Source organism: Paramormyrops kingsleyae, chromosome 17 (genome assembly GCF_048594095.1).
Source record: "Paramormyrops kingsleyae isolate MSU_618 chromosome 17, PKINGS_0.4, whole genome shotgun sequence".
NCBI lineage: Eukaryota > Metazoa > Chordata > Actinopteri > Osteoglossiformes > Mormyridae > Paramormyrops > Paramormyrops kingsleyae.
In genome coordinates this window covers 3,478,978-3,496,906 of record NC_132813.1, presented here as the reverse complement: position 1 = coordinate 3,496,906, position 17,929 = coordinate 3,478,978, and the positions used below count along the sequence as shown (strand labels likewise).

Below are 17,929 nucleotides of genomic sequence, written 5' to 3'. Positions count from 1 at the left end.
TCTAACTGCAAACAAAAACATCACCATATAGTCTGCTCCCGACTGATGAGTTTCATTTTTGTCCATCCATCCATTTTGTACCTGCTTGTACTGGGAAAGGTTGTAGGTGGGGACTGGAACACATAGAACACACATTTAGGGTATACGCTGGGCAGGATGCCAAATCACCACAGGTTATATACACATTTAGACATACCAGTTATGCCAATTATATATGTTAGAAATTCTTCTCCGCATAGAGTGGAGACAGACTTTGAGCCCCGTAAACCTAAAGCTGCACTTTATTTATCACATAGCAAGGAAATTATAAGCAGACCCAGTAATTCCCATTTTCTCTGCTGCATGATTTCCATTAAAGACTCTAGCCTTGTGTATGTATTATTCCACTGTCTATGAGTCCCTGAGTGTGACCTTGCTCTTTGCAGAGATACTACTGACCTACCATTTCTACACCAGCATCCCTGTGTTCTTGTACCTCTGGAAGTGGCCATTTTGGATGTTTATGCTCCACTGCCTTTGGAAAATCCACGTAGATTCAGATTTTTATTTTGTTAAACACATTCTCAATTTAAGTAGCAAGACACAGATATGACAGACAAATAACTAAGTGGTGAAATGGTGTGAATTGTGTCCTTTACTTATTGTAACTTACAGCCATCACTTCATACTTCTGAACAATGACCAGACAGAGCACTTCAGTTTGTTCCACAGTAAAACACCTGAGAAGGATCTGAATACCCTGATTTAACACAGTTAGAATATGTTATATCATGACTTTGGTAAACTCTATTTTTATTGATCAAGAGATGTCACATGGGTGTTGACTATTTTCTTGTAACAGCACAGGTAGTTCCAGCAGCCTAATATTAATTAGTGCTGTCAAACGATTAAAATTTTAAATCAGATTAATCACAGGGTTGCTGTGGATTAATTTCGATTAATCATGATTAAATATCATTCATTTTTAATCTATATTAATCGCATTTCATTTTGCATGAGCAAAACAGACTCAAGAAAAAAGGGAATATACTATATGATTGATTGATGAAACCCTTTATTGTTGTTGCAATACACCATGTCACTAGTCACAAGTACCAGCGAAAAAACTGGCCATCAACCTGACCATACATATACAAACATCGCATACACAAATAGGGGGTAGACAGGTCAGGAAGAGAGGGGGCTATAGGAAAACTCAGAGAAACAAGATTATGTGAGGAGAGTGGAGGTGAATAAAAAAAACATCCCCCAGACTGTACTCCAGTAGGGAGTACAATATAGGAACAGAAAAAAAACACCTCAGCAATAAGCACATAGTCACCACATCTCGCAACACTAAAGTCGAGACTTGCAACAGGGGAGGGGAATGGGGAGGTGGAGGTAGTCCAGCATAGACAAACAGGCGTCCGGTCCTGCAGCCAAACGGCGCTGTACAAGGACCCGCTCGTTCACGCTGGGGGTATGAAGCGGCGAAGGCGTGGGATGGGGGTAGGGTGTCCTTGTGGTTGGGGGAGAGGAATGCAAGAGAGTCTCACTGCCTTGTTCTTCAGGGGGAGTTGTTGAGCTCAGCAGAGGCCTTGGCCAAGGCCCGTGCTGATTAGGGGGGAGCCAAAAGCAGATAGAATGGGGTTGTTTGGGTTTTCAGGCGAGAAACTGTAATTTCGCAGCCCCTCTAATGTCCATGCTGGTCTCCGCCATCCAAAATTCTTTGCAGAGCCATGAGCCTCTCCGTGATGTTATCAAATCTGCGGTCCATAGTCACGGTGATGTTATTAAATCTGCGGTCATTAGACACAGTGATGTTATCCAGTTTGTGATCTATAGCCATAGTCTGGGCGCCAACAGCTCTGCCAAGTCCGTCAATCATCCCGGCCAGCCTAGTTGGGCTTTGAGCGGCTGTCACCGTTTTCTTCAATTTCCGATAAGTCAGGGCAATGCCTAATCCAATCAGCATCAGACCTGTAATCATGGTTCCGAATAGGTAAATGTCTTCGATGTCCTCCACGGAAAGAGCTGCCAGACACATGACCCTCCACTTCTTCCATCCGTCCATCGTGTAGCCAGCTGCGTATGTTCCTGCAGGACAGTCAGTTTCCCCTGAACCTGGGCTTCTCGTCGAGAAGATGGTGTCAATTGTGTTGAGAGACCAGTTGATCAAATCCATAATTTCCTTAGTTTTGAAGAGCAGGGCTGAGAGAGTCTCTCAAGTATAGACAGTAAGACAGTAGACTAGACGAGACGAGAGGAGCAAAGCAGGGAAGATAAGGGGAGGGAGAGGGAGAGAAGTGCGTCCGCTTCTGCTGAGAGCAAAGTTATAATTCACATATGCACTTAACATGTTTATTGAACATCTTGAACACGAGTCGGATGCATTCCATCTGCCACAGAAGTGCAATACCATGGACCCATATCAAAAAGCAAGATTTTTTGCTTAGCCGGACAACTTGTCGGATTTAAGGTACCTCAGTTTAAATAGTCTTTATCTTCGTTCACATACAATTAGCCCGAACTACTGTAAATCCGACAAATAAACCGACTAATCATGAAATCCAATTCTAGCCTGGTTATTTTCCATTGTTAGCAATATCAGTTGATAACACACTACGTGCGGTGCTTTACGTATAAAACTCCGTAGCAACACGTCCACAGATAAGTTGGACGGTATAGTGTGTGCGACTGATTTAATATGCCACAAATGAGAAGTAGTGCTTAAACAGTATAAAAGTACAACTTTCCCTTCTGTTGATAAAAGGCGCAGCCATCCTGTATACTGAACTCGAGATCCTCTGTGCTGTCCGAGATATTTCTCGGATCTTTGAGAAAGGGGAGCGCGCATGTCGTTACTTCTGGCTTCAAAACTCCAGAATCCGACTCAGAATACGAGTTCCCAGGGCAAATGGAATGCACCAAACCTGCCCGAAATGGGGTGACAGAGACATTTCAGGGATTTTGAGTCATTCTGCGCTGCAGATGGGTTAATTGCGTTAAAAATTTTAATCTGATTAATCAAGATGATGGATTAATCCGCGTTAACCCATTAATTTTCCCAGCCCTAATATTAATGCGTTTTAATGTTTTGTTAGACATTAATATAAAATCTGTGCTTTTTACTTAAAGAAACAGTCATTCTTATCAGCATAATTTTCCATAATTTGCGTTTTCAAAACGCAAGTGCCTGTCTGTTGATGGTTTCCATCATACCTTACTGCATTTGCCATTTCCAGTGAGTAGCCCGACCAGACACTGTATCCTTATAGGGACTATATTTTTAAGAGCACATTGGAATATTATTGAATGCTAACCGAAAAATAATCTTCTTCTGTAAAATGAATTGTTGTTAGTTTATTCTTCTTATTGTTTTTTGCTTGTTAGTCATGGTATAAGCGGGATAAACAGCTTCAAGGTGTGCAGTTACACGAAAATACAGGCAGTCCCCTGGTTAAGAATGTCTGACTTACAGACAACTTGTACTTATGAACAGACTGCCATAAAGCCTATTATATAAAAAATTTGGGTTAAATACAATGGTCTGTAATAATGAACACACACACAACTTAGTGACGACCATGAATACATTGTGTGGCTTCAGTAATTTGTCAGCTGGAGGTACAGTACAGTACCGTATATAGTTGCTTTTATTATTACTGTATTATTGTATACTGCATTACTATTGTTCCGACTTACCTGCAAATTCAATTTAAAGACAGACTTAGGGAATGGATCTCGTTCATAACTGGGGGACTGCCTGTAATCCTTTGCATTGCATTGGGGTGCATTGCAAGTTGTCATTCATTATTTTAATAAAACCGCACACTTCATCATGGTTCATCCCTTACATATTTTACAGTCTTTTAAACAATGTGACTTTATTGTTCGTAAATTAATTTTTTTTTGTTCCTTAAAAATATGACAGCAATGCTATAACAATTGTAGCTCATCAATCACTTTTCTGTGCCTGCTTGCTTTTTGCAGGGTCGCAGGGGCCCAGAGCCTATTCTGTACAACATGGGGAATAACTCAGCATGGGACGCCAACCCATTTTAGAGCAAACACACCATTTGCACACACATTCACACCTAACGGCAATTTGGCCTCTCCAATTCACCTTAGCATGTTTTGTTTTGGACTGTAGGGAGCGTCTGGAGAAAACCGCAACCACATGTGGAGAACACACAAACTCCACACACATGTAACTAGGTCGGAAACCTGAATCCTGGTCCCACAATAAAACATGGACATTTGTATTCATCTACAATTTCAATCATGGATCTTTGCTTGCTATATACGATCAGTTACATTTTGGCAAAATAATTTATCTTTACATCACAGAGTGCAAGAGAAATGCTTTGCCACTCTTCATTTCAGTTCTGGTGGTACAGTACAAGGTCAAACTCCTCCATGTAGCCACGTCCTGGAAGAGCTCCTGTACACCCCCTGGGAGGTGTGACACTCACCAGAGACATGGTCTTTGGTTAAATTCTGGTTGTGTCATTTGCAGAGATGTATAAATATGACTGCTGAAGCAAGGGCTCGGGAACCTGTGGGTAAGAGAGGCACACAAGTGTCACTATGCTATTGTTGGCCGATGTGCTTTTACTGGTTTTGCTTATTGGTGCTGAACAGCCTGTGTGCCGACCTCATGGGACTAAAGAACTGGCAGAGTTTACAAGGGAAGGTGAAGTTACAATAGGAGGCATTTTCTCTTTTCATCAAAACCCTTTGAGTGTAAACCCCACTCTTCAAGCCAACCCAGGAAACATCGGTTGTGAAGGGTAAGCCTGAATCGAGATGATATGTTAGATGCATGTGGTTTTTAAGTGTTACTGTAATACTGTAAGCTTCCAGGCAAAATTAAATGGGAAAGCATTCTACTGTGGTACATTATACACTTGAAAAATAGAGGGAAAAAAAGATGTATGAGTAACGTCATGTTTCATTTAAAAATATGAAGTAGTAACAAATGTGAACAATGAGAGAAATGTTAAACCATAAATATAAAATAATGGAATGCAATAAATTACAATGAATTTTTCATCACTTCTTGCAACTCAGTTTTTCAGTCAACAATAACTCCATGTAGTCCTCTGTTCTGGAAGACCAGTACCCAGTGTTTTTTGATTATTAGGACAAAGGTAGATATCATCATTATAACTAACAAAACCTGATAATAAAATTGTCAACATTATGGTAAGTCTGTTGATTCATCCAAACAGTCTGGATCCTGGGGAACTGCAGTATGCCCAAACCATGATCTTTGCTATTGATGAGATAAACAACAGCTCAGAGATCCTCCCTGGTGTGTCACTGGGCTACAGGATATATGACTCTTGCCCCAGCATTCCCCTGTCAGTAAGGGCCTCATTGGCTCTGATGAATGGCCATGAGGAGGAGACAAATGCCTGCCTGAAACCTTCCAATGTGCATGCTGTGATTGGAGACACAACAACAACTTCAACTATAGGTATTGCAAGAACAGTTGGACCCTTTCATATACCCGTGGTAAGTAAAATAAAACCCTTTACCTCTACTTTTAAAAGTCAAGAAAATTTTTCATTTGTGGGGTTAATGTCTTTTCAGGTTTGAAATAAATATTTTCCAGTACAATTATTTGTTGATTTATTAGAAGGCATTAATAATAGGTTTGGTGCTGTGCAGAAACTTTTTGAGGGACAGGTGCTCAAATGGGGGTGATCCTCTGGCTAAATTTTGTTGACCTGGTGTTTATGTGTGTGTGGGGGGGTTCCCCTCTGTAAATTTTGCCCGGCAAATGGGGCGAGTCAGTTGATCAGGCACCCCCAGCCCCCCACACTTCATGTGCCCGAATAAGTCTTTTACTTTATTCTGTGGTTTTAGTGTCTAAATGAACTCCAAGCTGCCCTCACTTGAGCACATTTGATGAGTAAAATCTATGAAACTGCTAACAAATATGAACTTTTGCTTATTTTGTTGGTTATAGCTCAGTCATTCAGCCACGTGTGCATGTCTAAGCAACAGAAAAGAGTTCCCCACCTTCTTCAGGACCATTCCCAGTGACTACTACCAGAGCAGAGCACTGGCCCAGCTGGTCAAACACTTTGGTTGGAACTGGGTGGGAGCCATCAGAACCAACAGTGACTATGGAAACAACGGTATGACCACATTTCTCAATGCAGCTGAGAAAGAGGGAATCTGCATAGAATACTCACTGGCCATATACAGAACTGATCCTAGACAAAAATTCCTTGATGCGGTTGAAACCATTAAAAAGTCAACCTCTAAAGTTATAGTTGCTTTTACGGATGGCACAGATTTGGATATCCTTATCGAAGAGCTTTTTCTACAGAACGTGACTGGTTTCCAGTGGGTAGGTAGCGAAGGCTGGATCACTTACAGGCATATCGCCTCCCCAAAGAGTTATGCAGTAGTGGGGGGTGCAATCGGCTTTGCCATCCCCAGTGCGCACATCCAAGGCCTGAGGGAGTTTCTCATGGATGCCCGTCCATCCAGCAGGCCTGGAAATACTGGTTTAGTGGAGCTCTGGGAGAGTGTGTTCAGCTGCACGTTGGCATCAAGGAAGCAGAGCAGCATGAAATCCTGCACAGGAGAGGAGTCTCTATGGGGAGCAGAGACCCGCTTCACCGATGTGTCAGATGCCAGCCTTCTTAACAACGTGTACAGGGCCGTTTATGCTGTGGCTCATGCGCTCCACAATCTTATCATGTGCAGAAGTGGACAAGGGCCATTTTGGAACAAAACTTGCGCAGACAGAAAAAACATTCAACCATGGCAGGTAAAGGTAACCGAGTCATTCAATTTATACACACAATTTCCAATAGAGATTAAGCAGGCATTTTCTTTAAAAAATACAAATATCTTCTTTAGGTGCTACATTACTTGACTAAGGTGAACTTCTCAACCACACATGGGGAAAGAGTTAACTTTGATCAGCAGGGAGACCCTGTAGCCAGATATGCTCTGGTGAACTGGCAGCTAGGTGCCAGGGGTGATATAGTGTTTGAGACAATAGGACTGTATGATGCTTCCCTGTCAGAAGGACAGAGATTTCTGATGAAGGACACCATCAGTGCTATTTGGGCAGGTGATCAGAGAGAGGTAAGACACAGAAGTAGTAAAAAAATCCAATGTGGACACAACAAAGCTACTTGAATTTAAATTTAATTAAAATTAAAAGTAAATTATTACTGCTCTGAACTGATGTGAACGTGTGCATTTGCATGTGTTATTGTCCTCCAGGTACCAAAGTCAGTGTGCAGTAACAGTTGTTGTCCTGGGACCCGCAGAGCATTTGTGAAAGGCAAACCCATTTGTTGCTTTGACTGTATCCCCTGTGCAGATGGCGAATTCAGTAACACCACAAGTGAGATTATAGCATACATTTTTATCACTAATACTTTAATTATTTTAAAAGAAACGTGTGCTAATACACTATTATTTTACTTATTACTAATTGTTACTTTTTAACACCTCATAAAAGTAATGTAAAAGTAATAATACCAAAATTTTCATTTTTAGATGCAGTGACGTGTGACCCATGCCCTCCTGAATACACTTCAAATGAAGAAAGAAATGACTGTAACTTGAAAACTATTGAATTTCTTACTTTCCAAGAAATTATGGGGATACTGTTGGTAACATTTTCTATATTTGGGGGTTGTCTTACTATGACAATTGGGGGAATATTCTTCTGTTACAGACACACACCTATTGTCAGAGCCAATAACACTGAGCTGAGCTTCCTGCTGCTCTTTTCCCTGACCCTGTGTTTCCTCTGCTCACTCACGTTCATCGGCCGACCCTCTCACTGGTCCTGTATGCTGCGCCACACGGCGTTTGGGATCACCTTTGTCCTCTGCATCTCTTGTGTTCTGGGGAAAACAATAGTGGTGTTAATGGCCTTCAGGGCTACACTCCCAGGCAGTAATGTCATGAAATGGTTTGGACCTCCTCAGCAGAGGCTCAGTGTTCTTGTATTCACTCTCATACAGGTGCTAATTTGTGTGCTCTGGTTAACATTATCCCCTCCTTTCCCCAACAAGAACATGAAGTACTACAAAGACAAGATCATTCTAGAGTGTGATGTGGGGTCAGCAGTGGGCTTCTGGGCTGTGCTGGGGTACATTGGTCTCCTCTCTGCCCTGTGCTTTGTACTGGCTTTTCTGGCCAGGAAGCTGCCTGACAACTTTAATGAAGCCAAATTCATCACCTTCAGCATGATCATATTCTGTGCCGTCTGGATCACCTTTATCCCAGCCTATGTCAGCTCACCTGGGAAGTTCACTGTGGCCGTCGAGATATTTGCTATTTTAGCTTCCAGTTATGGCCTTCTTTTCTGCATTTTTGCACCAAAATGTTACATCATTTTACTAAAACCAGAGAAAAATAACAAAAAACATGTTATGAGTAAAATGGTATCAAAGGCATTATAAATATGTACTTGTATTTGACTGGCTTCTGCGTGATCTATTTCTGGAGAATATTTCAGACAAATGCAGCTGTTTTAATTACATAACATAGTAAATTAAATGTGTACGAATTGCATGGGTTATAGAAGCACAATTTTGATATTTATGTTACTTTACTGTATGTCTAAACTTGTTCATGCTAGAACCCAGAGCTGTTACCATGCATCCTCTCTAAATCATATTGCCATACGATATACCAATATATGTGTCATACATGCTGTAAACTCACGTTCACAGGTACTTTTTATTTGAAGGCAACGAAGCATGCAGGTACACAGGTGCTCTCTTTTAACTGTAACTGCTGTGTAGCAGCTACCCTGCCTACACCGCTAATTAGAGGAAGCACCATCAGCCATGTCCCTGCTCTCAGCGTCAGCCACCTGGGAGGTGTTGCTATATTTTAATTGGTAACACTTTACTTGACAGGGCACAAATAATATAGCATTATGCTATTACTAATGTATTAATTAACCACAAACTAAGTCTTAGTTACATACTGATGTCACGTTAATTCATCATTAATGAGTTGTGAAGCATGGTTAATGTTAATTGTGTACACCTTTGTGAAATATTGAAAGAACTACTGAAGGGAAAAGTCAAGAATAACACGTTAAAAATTGTTCTCATACTTTTTCATCATTAATGAATAATGCAACTTTTACCCCAAGCAGTCATATTTGTTACAAAATCTGTTAATTCTGTAAATCTTTGTGAACTACTGAAGGAACAAGTAATGAAAACAAATGGAAAATACCGATCTCATGTTTGTTCATCATTAATGAATCGTGATGCATCTTTTATCTCAAGCACACTATATTTGTTCATGATTTATACTTCAGTAGTAGCTGAGTTATTACTAAGTATTTTCTTGTCAAGTAGAGTTACCTTTAAATCCTAAACAAATAACTAAACAAATGCAATTAAATCATAAATACCAGGAAATTGTGCAAAACATAAAGCAAAGTGTCAAATATGAACCCATGCAGACTGGCAACACACATTTCGGGTCAGATATCTGTTTCAGACCCTCAGACGAGTTAATGGGTAAACATCAGCACATCAGATTATTAGTACACCCCAAATGTGGGTAAATGCCAATTACATTGGTATACAGTGATTTTGGTGCCAAAGATGCCTGAACGGTTTTATATTAAGTTTATGGTTCTGATTATGAATATGACTTCGGTTTTTCAGATTGGCTCTAGTTTCTGAGATATTTAATACTTAATTAATTCATTAATTAACGCAACATGTTTAAAAACAGCATTCACAATTGCAAGAATATTTTTATTTTAGTTACAACTAGTAAGTAAATAGTGTAACATCATACAAAAAAGAAATTCAAAATATCTAACAGTGACAGGAAAAAGTTGTGTGATTTGATTAAATAATACAATATTGGTTAGTTATTAATGTCAATGCTTCAAAAAAAAAAGTACTGTGGCTGGTTGAAAAAGATGATTAATGTCTACGAAGCGCGATGCGACCTTTGTAAAAAAGTCATCAAACTGGCAACAATGGGCTCTAAAGCCATCGACTCACATATCAGGGGAGAGAACCTAGTGTTGTAGTCAAGACCGCCTAAACCGAGACCAAGACATTGCCAAGACCGGAGGGTATCAAGACCAAGACACTGCCGAGACTTGAGGGTACCAAGACCAAGTCCAAGACCAAGACCAAGACACACTAAGGCGAGACCAAGACCAAGACTGGTCGAGACCAAGACCAAGACCGAAAACAGACTAGGGCTAGAATCGACATCACATTACCCAGATCAACTGTAGAGAAAAAAGGCATTGCTGTAAAGTGTCATTACTCGTTAAATCAAATTCATGTTATCTTTTCAATTATATTGTCCGTATGTCCATATGTCTCTCATTTAAAATCTCCCAGATTTGTCATAGTTACGAGACCTGATGGAAAATAATATTCTCAGCAATCCTCTCCTATAACCATTTTATCAGACCTCGTCAAGGGAAAGAGATGGGATGTACTGTACCAGAAAGATGTTCATATTAAGTCTCTTATACCAGGGACAGAGGCCTCGGGTAAGCTATGAATACAGCTATGTAATGATCCTTTGCTTTGAATTGAAGAGAATGAGCCTCCAGATTGACTTGCACCTCCAAGACCGTGCTTTCTAATCAATGTAAAATACCTAATTTATTTGAATTATAACTATGCTATAGACTTCGCGGACATTTTCGGACATTTTTTTGTATGATACGATGTGTATGATGTTTGTGGACTGTGAAGCACTGGCAGTGTCCGTGGAGAAAATGTATAAAATGTAACGTTTTTGAAATGGATGCATCTGACTGGTTGCATTTGAATTGAGGCGCGTAATAAATAATGATACTGTTCTGTGAGGATGTGCAGTTTTCTCTTTTTTTCCCCATCCCATCGAGACGCTATGTCCGAGACCAAGACAAGACCGAGACCAAATAGAGTCGAGACCAAGACAAGACCGAGACCACAAAAAATTGGTCTCGAGACCAAGACCGGTCTCGAGAACTACAACACTAAGAGAACCACAAGCGTTTTGTCGAAAGTCGGACAACAACTGTCCCCATTCAGTTGTTTGCCAGTCCTGCAAGTAAAACCTTTAAAGATAGGCCTACACCCGCTTTGGCAGTGTCTCCGGATCCCACGGCAAGCAATGCCTTCAGTACATTCTCCTCAACCAACACACTGAAAGCAGAAGTGCTATGGGCTTTGCAAACGGTTAGCCGACATCACTCCTATATGTCCAATGATGACATTCACACTGTGGTGAGCAATTTGCTGGGACACAGTTAGTAATTTTATGAAGTTCTGGCCTACATACCCTTCACAACTCATTCAAGACTGGTTTTGAAGTGTGGATGGTGGAGAAGGTGCTCAAAGCACTACATTTTCTTTTCCACTCTGCACCAGCCAGAAGAGAGGACTTCACAGCTGTAACATCATCCTCAGGGTTCCCTCTACCCATCGGTGGCTTGTGAATTTGCCAGCTGTCGAATGAGCATTGGAAGTCTGGCCTTCTATTGTGAAATATGCGGACCAGTCAAAATAGGTAAAAAAAACCCAGGGACATCTTCTTTTGACTGCATTTGTGAAGCCCGAATGGATCCCCTTCTTCTAGCCAAACTACATTTTTTCATGGCCCTATCACAAGCATTTCAACCATTTCTGGCTAAATACCAGACAGGTGTTCCCATGATGCCCTTCCTTTGGAAGAACTTGGCAGATTTGATCTGGGTGAATATACACTCACCTAAAGGATTATTAGGAACACCTGTTCAATTTCTCATTAATGCAATTATCTAATCAACCAATCACATGGCAGTTGCTTCAAAGCATTTAGGGGTGTGGTCCTGGTCAAGACAATCTCCTGAACACCAAACTGAATGTCAGAATGGGAAAGAAAGGTGATTTAAGCAATTTTGAGCGTGGCATGGTTGTTGGTGCCAGAGTATTTCACAATCTGCTCAGTTACTGGGATTTTCACGGACAACCATTTCTAGGGTTTACAAAGAATGGTGTGCAAAGGGAAAAACATCCAGTATGCGGCAGTCCTGTGGGCGAAAATGCCTTGTTGATGCTAGAGGTCAGAGGAGAATGGGCTGACTGATTCAAGCTGATAGAAGAGCAACTTTGACTGAAATAACCACTCGTTACAACCGACGTATGCAGCAAAGCATTTGTGAAGCCACAACACGCTCAACCTTGAGGCGGAAGGGCTACAACAGCAGAAGACCCCACCGGGTACCACTCATCTTCACTACAAATAGGAAAAAGAGGTTACAATTTGCACAAGCTCACCAAAATTGGACAGTTGAAGACTGGAATTATAACAATCAAATGGTAGAGTCAGAATTTGGCGTAAACAGAATGAGAACATGGATCCATCATGCCTTGTTACCACTGTGCAGGCTGGTGGTGGTGGTGTAATGGTGTGGGGGATGTTTTCTTGGCACACTTTAGACCCCTTAGTGCCAATTGGGCATCGTTTAAATGCCACGGCCTACCTGAGCATTGTTTCTGACCATGTCCATCCCTTTATGACCACCATGTACCCATCCTCTGATGGCTACTTCCAGAAGGATAATGCACCATGTCACAAAGCTGGAATCATTTCAAATTGGTTTCTTGAACATGACAATGAGTTCACTGTACTAAAATGGCCCCCACAGTCACCAGATCTCAACCCAAAAGAGCATCTTTGGGATGTGGTGGAACGGGAGCTTCGTGCCCTGGATGTGCATCCCACAAATCTCCATCAACTGCAAGATGCTATTCTATCAATATGGGCCAACATTTCTAAAGAATGCTTTCAGCACCTTGTTGAATCAATGCCACGTAGAATTAAGGCAGTTCTGAAGGCGAAAGGGAGTCAAACACCGTATTAGTATGGTGTTCCTAATAATCCTTTAGGTGAGTGTACACCACCACAGTAACAACAGCAATAAATGAACATGCAAACACGCAAATGTGAACTTTACTCTAATTTGATTTTCAAACTCTACTTCAACGCTTCATCATTCATTTCATTATCTAAGACACTGTTAAAGAGTCAAAAGGCAGACCAAAATCTATTGCATTTGTTATTACACATAAGTTGCATTGGGGGAATGCATTATTTTCATGGATGTCCATAATCTCAAAAACTAGAACCAATTCAGCAAATGTGATTTTTGTATTCAGTACCCTCAAAATACCCTAAATCCATTCAAAAAACCTTGGCACCTGAAAATTTTGTAGACCTGTGTTATTAATTGACCATTTACTGCTGGCTCAGGTTTGGGTTAATGGGAAGATGAACAGACAAGACCACGCCAGGCCACAGGGGAAGTCCGTACCCCAGAGGACAATCTACTCACTACAAAACGGACCACTTGGTGACTCCTACTTGCAGGGAGCAGCACAATGACAGGTGTGATGCAGCGATGGGCAGCACTGCTGGCATTGGCAGTCACTGTAGGTGTGGTGGTGCCAGCCTGCAGACGCCAGGGTCAGGCAGTACCTCCAGGGTTGTCGGCAGAAGGGGACATCATGATTGGTGGCGTGTTCTCCATCCACAGAAGAACAGAGGAGAGAATTTATTCATACACTTACAAACCACAAGCTCCATCCTGCATCAGGTTTGTGATCACAGCAACAAAAATGTGACTTTCTCTGACATGTAAATTACAATCATTTTAACATCTGGTTACTTTTCAGAAACAGACTGACCAAGCTTTCATACAAAAAGATACGGCACCTATTACATGTACAAAGTAACATTTTTTATTCGGTAAATAACGTTTAAAGTTGAAAATATGCATGTCCATGTATGCAACTGTTTCTTATACTTCCAGAATGAATAATTTACATTTATTATAGTACTTTGCAATATTTGAGCTCTCGTGATTCTGCCAATATTTTAAACAAGGCCCTTTTCTAGTCTGAATTACAGAGAATTTCAATTTGCCCAAGCAATGATCTTTGCCATTGAGGAAATAAACAACAGAACAGACCTCCTCCCCAAAGTATCACTGGGCTATAAGATATATGATGCCTGTGGCTCAATCCTTTTGGCTATTCAGTCAGCGATGGCTCTGATGAACGGCTATGAGGAAAGCCTGACTGATACATCCTGCTCCAGACCTGCAGCTGTCCAGGCCATCATAGGGGAGTCTGGGTCTTCCCCAACAATTGCTATCTCATCAACAGTTGGACCTTTTTCCCTTCCATTGGTAAGTAACTATCACTTTTCTTTGGGCTGCGCAGCTCAGGCACTTTACCGCAATGTGCTTTTGCTACCAGAATTTCTGCATGTGATTAATTTGTTTCCTCCTTCCTGCTACTATAGATCAGCCACTTTGCCACCTGTGCCTGCCTGAGCAACAGACAAAAATACCCGTCCTTCTTCAGGACCATTCCCAGTGACTACTACCAGAGCAGAGCACTGGTCCAGCTGGTCAAACACTTTGGCTGGACCTGGGTGGGGGCTGTCAGGAGTGACAGTGACTATGGAAACAATGGAATGGCCACTTTTGTCGAGGGTGCTGAACGAGAGGGAATCTGTATTGAATATTCTGTGGCTGTTTTCAGGACAGATCCCACAGAAAAAATACTCAAGGCAATTGAAGCAATTAGAAAAGGAACTGCAAAGGTAATAGTAGCTTTTGTGGCTCTCGGAGATATACTCCCACTGCTCCAGGAGCTGGCTCTTCAGAATGTAACGGGCATACAGTGGGTGGGCACGGAGTCTTGGATCACGGCGAGTAACCTGGCACAGAAAATAGAATTTAATTTCCTTAAGGGATCTCTTGGGTTTGCAGTAGGGAGAAGCAAGTTAGAAGGATTGGAGGAGTTTCTGATAAAGGTCCACCCAAAAAAGGAGCCAGGAAACGCTCTTCTGAAGGAATTTTGGGAGACAGCATTCAGCTGCTCTTTTGAGAGCAGCAGTAATGTGGTTGATACAACTTTCTGTACTGGGTATGAGACCTTGAGTGACCTGAAAAACCCATATACAGATATATCTGATCTTAGAATATCCAACAAAGTATATGCAGCAGTTTATGCAGTTGCACATGCTCTGCACAATATCCTGGAAGACAATGTAGGTCGCTTCAACATCAACGGCAGTCATGGACCCCAATTCAGACCACTGGAGGTAAAAATCAAGGAAAAATCTTAGATCACAGTAGGACAAGTACATTTTCAACTCTGTCTAAATAAAACCATTTCAAGCCAACTTTTTTAATACAGGTATTTGCCTATCTGGAAAAGGTTAATTTCACAACCAAATATGGTGAGCAGGTGTCCTTTGACATTAATGGAGATCCAGTAGCAAGATATGAACTGGTAAACTGGCACCTCACTGATGCAGGAACCATGAAGTTTAAGACAGTTGGAATGTATGATGCTTCGTTGCCTTCAAATAAAACGTTTGTCCTAGATCAAGGGAACATAGTTTGGGCTGGAGGACAATCACAGGTATAATATGACAGGTGGAAACACAGTTCCATTATTAGCAGTTTTTTTATTGCATTTATATAGAATAGTTTATGTAAGCAATTTGCGTCAATAACTTCCCCTGTGTTGTGTCCAAAAATCAGTAAAAAATATACAAGCAATTTCATAATTATGGTTAATAAAACAAAGACACACAAAAGACCACATGCAAAATCTGATATATATTTACATTTTAGCTGAATTCCAACAAGCCCATTTAAAGCATGTAATATGATCTATTATTGTCACACAGAAGCTCGGATCAAAGTGCAGTGAGAGCTGTCCCCCAGGAACCCGCAAGGCCGTTCAGAGAGGAAAACCTGTCTGCTGCTACGACTGTGTACCCTGTGCTGATGGGACAATCAGCAATGCTACAGGTAATGGATATGTTTTCAGAATGCTCATCTAATAAAAGTTAAACACTGCCAACAATAATTAAACTTTTCAATAACTGTATTCCAATTTTCTTACAGATTCTAATGACTGCATTCCTTGTGATCTGGAATACTGGTCAAATGAATATAGAGTCAGATGTATATTAAAGACAGTTGAATATCTATCTTATGATGAAACTATGGCAATAGTGCTTGTCATTTTCTCACTTTTTGGGACATGTTTAACCATACTAGTAGCCACTGTGTTCTTCATACACAAGGACACGCCCATCGTCAAAGCCAACAACTCTGAGCTGAGCTTCCTGCTGCTCTTTTCCCTGACCCTGTGTTTCCTCTGCTCACTCACGTTCATCGGCCGACCCTCTCACTGGTTCTGTATGCTGCGCCACACGGCGTTTGGGATCACCTTTGTCCTCTGTATCTCTTGTGTTCTGGGGAAAACAATAGTGGTGTTAATGGCCTTCAGGGCTACACTCCCAGGCAGTAATGTCATGAAATGGTTTGGACCTCCTCAGCAGAGGCTCAGTGTTCTTGTATTCACTCTCATACAGGTGCTAATTTGTGTGCTCTGGTTAACATTATCCCCTCCTTTCCCCAACAAGAACATGAAGTACTACAAAGACAAGATCATTCTAGAGTGTGATGTGGGGTCAGCAGTGGGCTTCTGGGCTGTGCTGGGGTACATTGGTCTCCTCTCTGCCCTGTGCTTTGTACTGGCTTTTCTGGCCAGGAAGCTGCCTGACAACTTTAATGAAGCCAAATTCATCACCTTCAGCATGCTCATATTCTGTGCCGTCTGGATCACCTTTATCCCAGCTTATGTCAGCTCACCTGGGAAGTTCACTGTAGCTGTGGAGATATTTGCTATTTTGGCTTCCAGTTATGGTCTTCTTTTCTGCATTTTTGTTCCCAAATGTTACATTATTCTGTTAAAGCCTGAGTTAAACTCTAGAAAAAGCCTGATGGGTAAAATGCCCACCAAGTCTCTATAAGAATAAATCCTAATTGCAAGTTACACATTCTGGCCATTCATTTCTTTAACTGCAGACGAGCACATCACCACAGCATACTGCTCACCAGCTAGTTTTACTTTAATTACATAATAGCAAATGGCAATTATATCACAGGAAACAAAAGACACTGTAAAATCTATGTTCAATATCCCTTTAAAACTGCAGCCTTGTATATAAATTATTTGTCTCTCTATGAGTCCCTGAGTGTGATCTTGCTCTCTACAGAGACACTGCTGACCTACCATCTCTACACCAGCATCCCTGTGTTCTTCTACCTCTGGAAGTGGCCATTTTGGCTGTTTATGCTTCACTGCCTTTGGAGAATTCATGTAGTTTCTGTCTTTATTATCTAAAACAAATAAAACATATTCTCACAGTAAGCGATAAAATGACCGTAAATTGTTGACCTTTCCTCAAAATGGTGAGAAGGTTAATTTTTGGTTGCCTGTATTTCTTTCTGAAAAAAAAAAGTTTCATAGTAAATCATTTAAACATTTTTTTTTCTGAAAGATCCTCTGTAATTGGGATCAGGCTACATTAATTGTGGAGTGCACAGTGTTGTCATCAACTGTCAGATTCGCTATAATCTTCATATAGTCTGTTGACGTTTCTTGTAACTGTGGCTTGAAAACATTTCTGCATCTAAATACACTGTAAACATGTTACCAATGACAAAATAATGTAATCCGACCTTCCAAATTATTAAATCAAATCGTGGGTAGAAAGCCATATACATCAGGATAATTCTTATTGGATTACCATTTCTTCACTACGGGATTATGTAAAAGGGCCGGGAATGTGACTGAGTGGGCTAACCCTTTATGCCTGTGATCAGAAGGTCACTAGTTCAAGCAAAATCTCAGCATGTCTGCAGGTCCTTGAGCGAGGCCCTTAACCCCCAGCTCCCTGGGTTCTGCTATGGATGGCTGCCCTTCACAGCCAGCTTACTCTTACCAACAGAGAGCAAGTTGGGGGAGGCATAAAGAGAATTTCCCCACATGAGTCAATAAAATATCAATTATTATTATTATTCCCTAATATATATTTGATGCTATCCATTCTCTGTTCTTTTGACTGC

General features: G+C 41.1%; 2 protein-coding genes and 1 long non-coding RNA gene across 3 annotated transcripts; 2 read left to right on the top strand and 1 right to left on the bottom strand.

Annotated features, from left to right (window-relative positions):
• Positions 1–1,037: 1,037 nt before the first annotated feature.
• Positions 1,038–6,089, bottom strand: LOC140578949 (uncharacterized). The gene is made up of 2 exons (XR_011983223.1): positions 6,010–6,089; positions 1,038–4,538 (listed from the first exon to the last, which is right to left on the bottom strand). It is a non-coding gene; the product is annotated as an uncharacterized lncRNA (long non-coding RNA).
• On the top strand, positions 4,550–8,426 carry LOC111849176 (extracellular calcium-sensing receptor-like). Its single transcript, XM_072701151.1, has 6 exons — positions 4,550–4,772; positions 5,214–5,499; positions 5,957–6,769; positions 6,862–7,092; positions 7,234–7,357; positions 7,513–8,426. The coding sequence occupies exons 1-6, from the start codon at positions 4,570–4,572 to the stop codon at positions 8,424–8,426; spliced, it is 2,571 nt and encodes an 856-aa protein (XP_072557252.1). The 5' UTR covers positions 4,550–4,569.
• Positions 8,427–13,921: 5,495 nt separating this feature from the next.
• LOC111849170 (vomeronasal type-2 receptor 1-like) lies at positions 13,922–16,830 on the top strand. The gene is made up of 5 exons (XM_072701155.1): positions 13,922–14,179; positions 14,296–15,102; positions 15,198–15,425; positions 15,697–15,820; positions 15,917–16,830. The coding sequence occupies exons 1-5, from the start codon at positions 13,922–13,924 to the stop codon at positions 16,828–16,830; spliced, it is 2,331 nt and encodes a 776-aa protein (XP_072557256.1).
• The last annotated feature ends 1,099 nt before the right edge of the window (positions 16,831–17,929 follow it).

Excerpts from the sequence above, each read along its gene's own strand:
- LOC111849176 (XM_072701151.1), top strand. The coding sequence starts at position 4,570 with ATGCTATTGTTGGCCGATGTGCTTTTACTGGTTTTGCTTATTGGTGCT. Across the intron at positions 4,773-5,213 it reads GGAAACATCGGTTGTGAAGG|TCTGGATCCTGGGGAACTGC; the intron begins GTAAGCCTGAAT and ends TCATCCAAACAG. Across the intron at positions 6,770-6,861 it reads AAAACATTCAACCATGGCAG|GTGCTACATTACTTGACTAA; the intron begins GTAAAGGTAACC and ends TATCTTCTTTAG.
- LOC111849170 (XM_072701155.1), top strand. The coding sequence starts at position 13,922 with ATGATCTTTGCCATTGAGGAAATAAACAACAGAACAGACCTCCTCCCC. Across the intron at positions 14,180-14,295 it reads GACCTTTTTCCCTTCCATTG|ATCAGCCACTTTGCCACCTG; the intron begins GTAAGTAACTAT and ends CTGCTACTATAG. Across the intron at positions 15,103-15,197 it reads CCCAATTCAGACCACTGGAG|GTATTTGCCTATCTGGAAAA; the intron begins GTAAAAATCAAG and ends TTTTTAATACAG.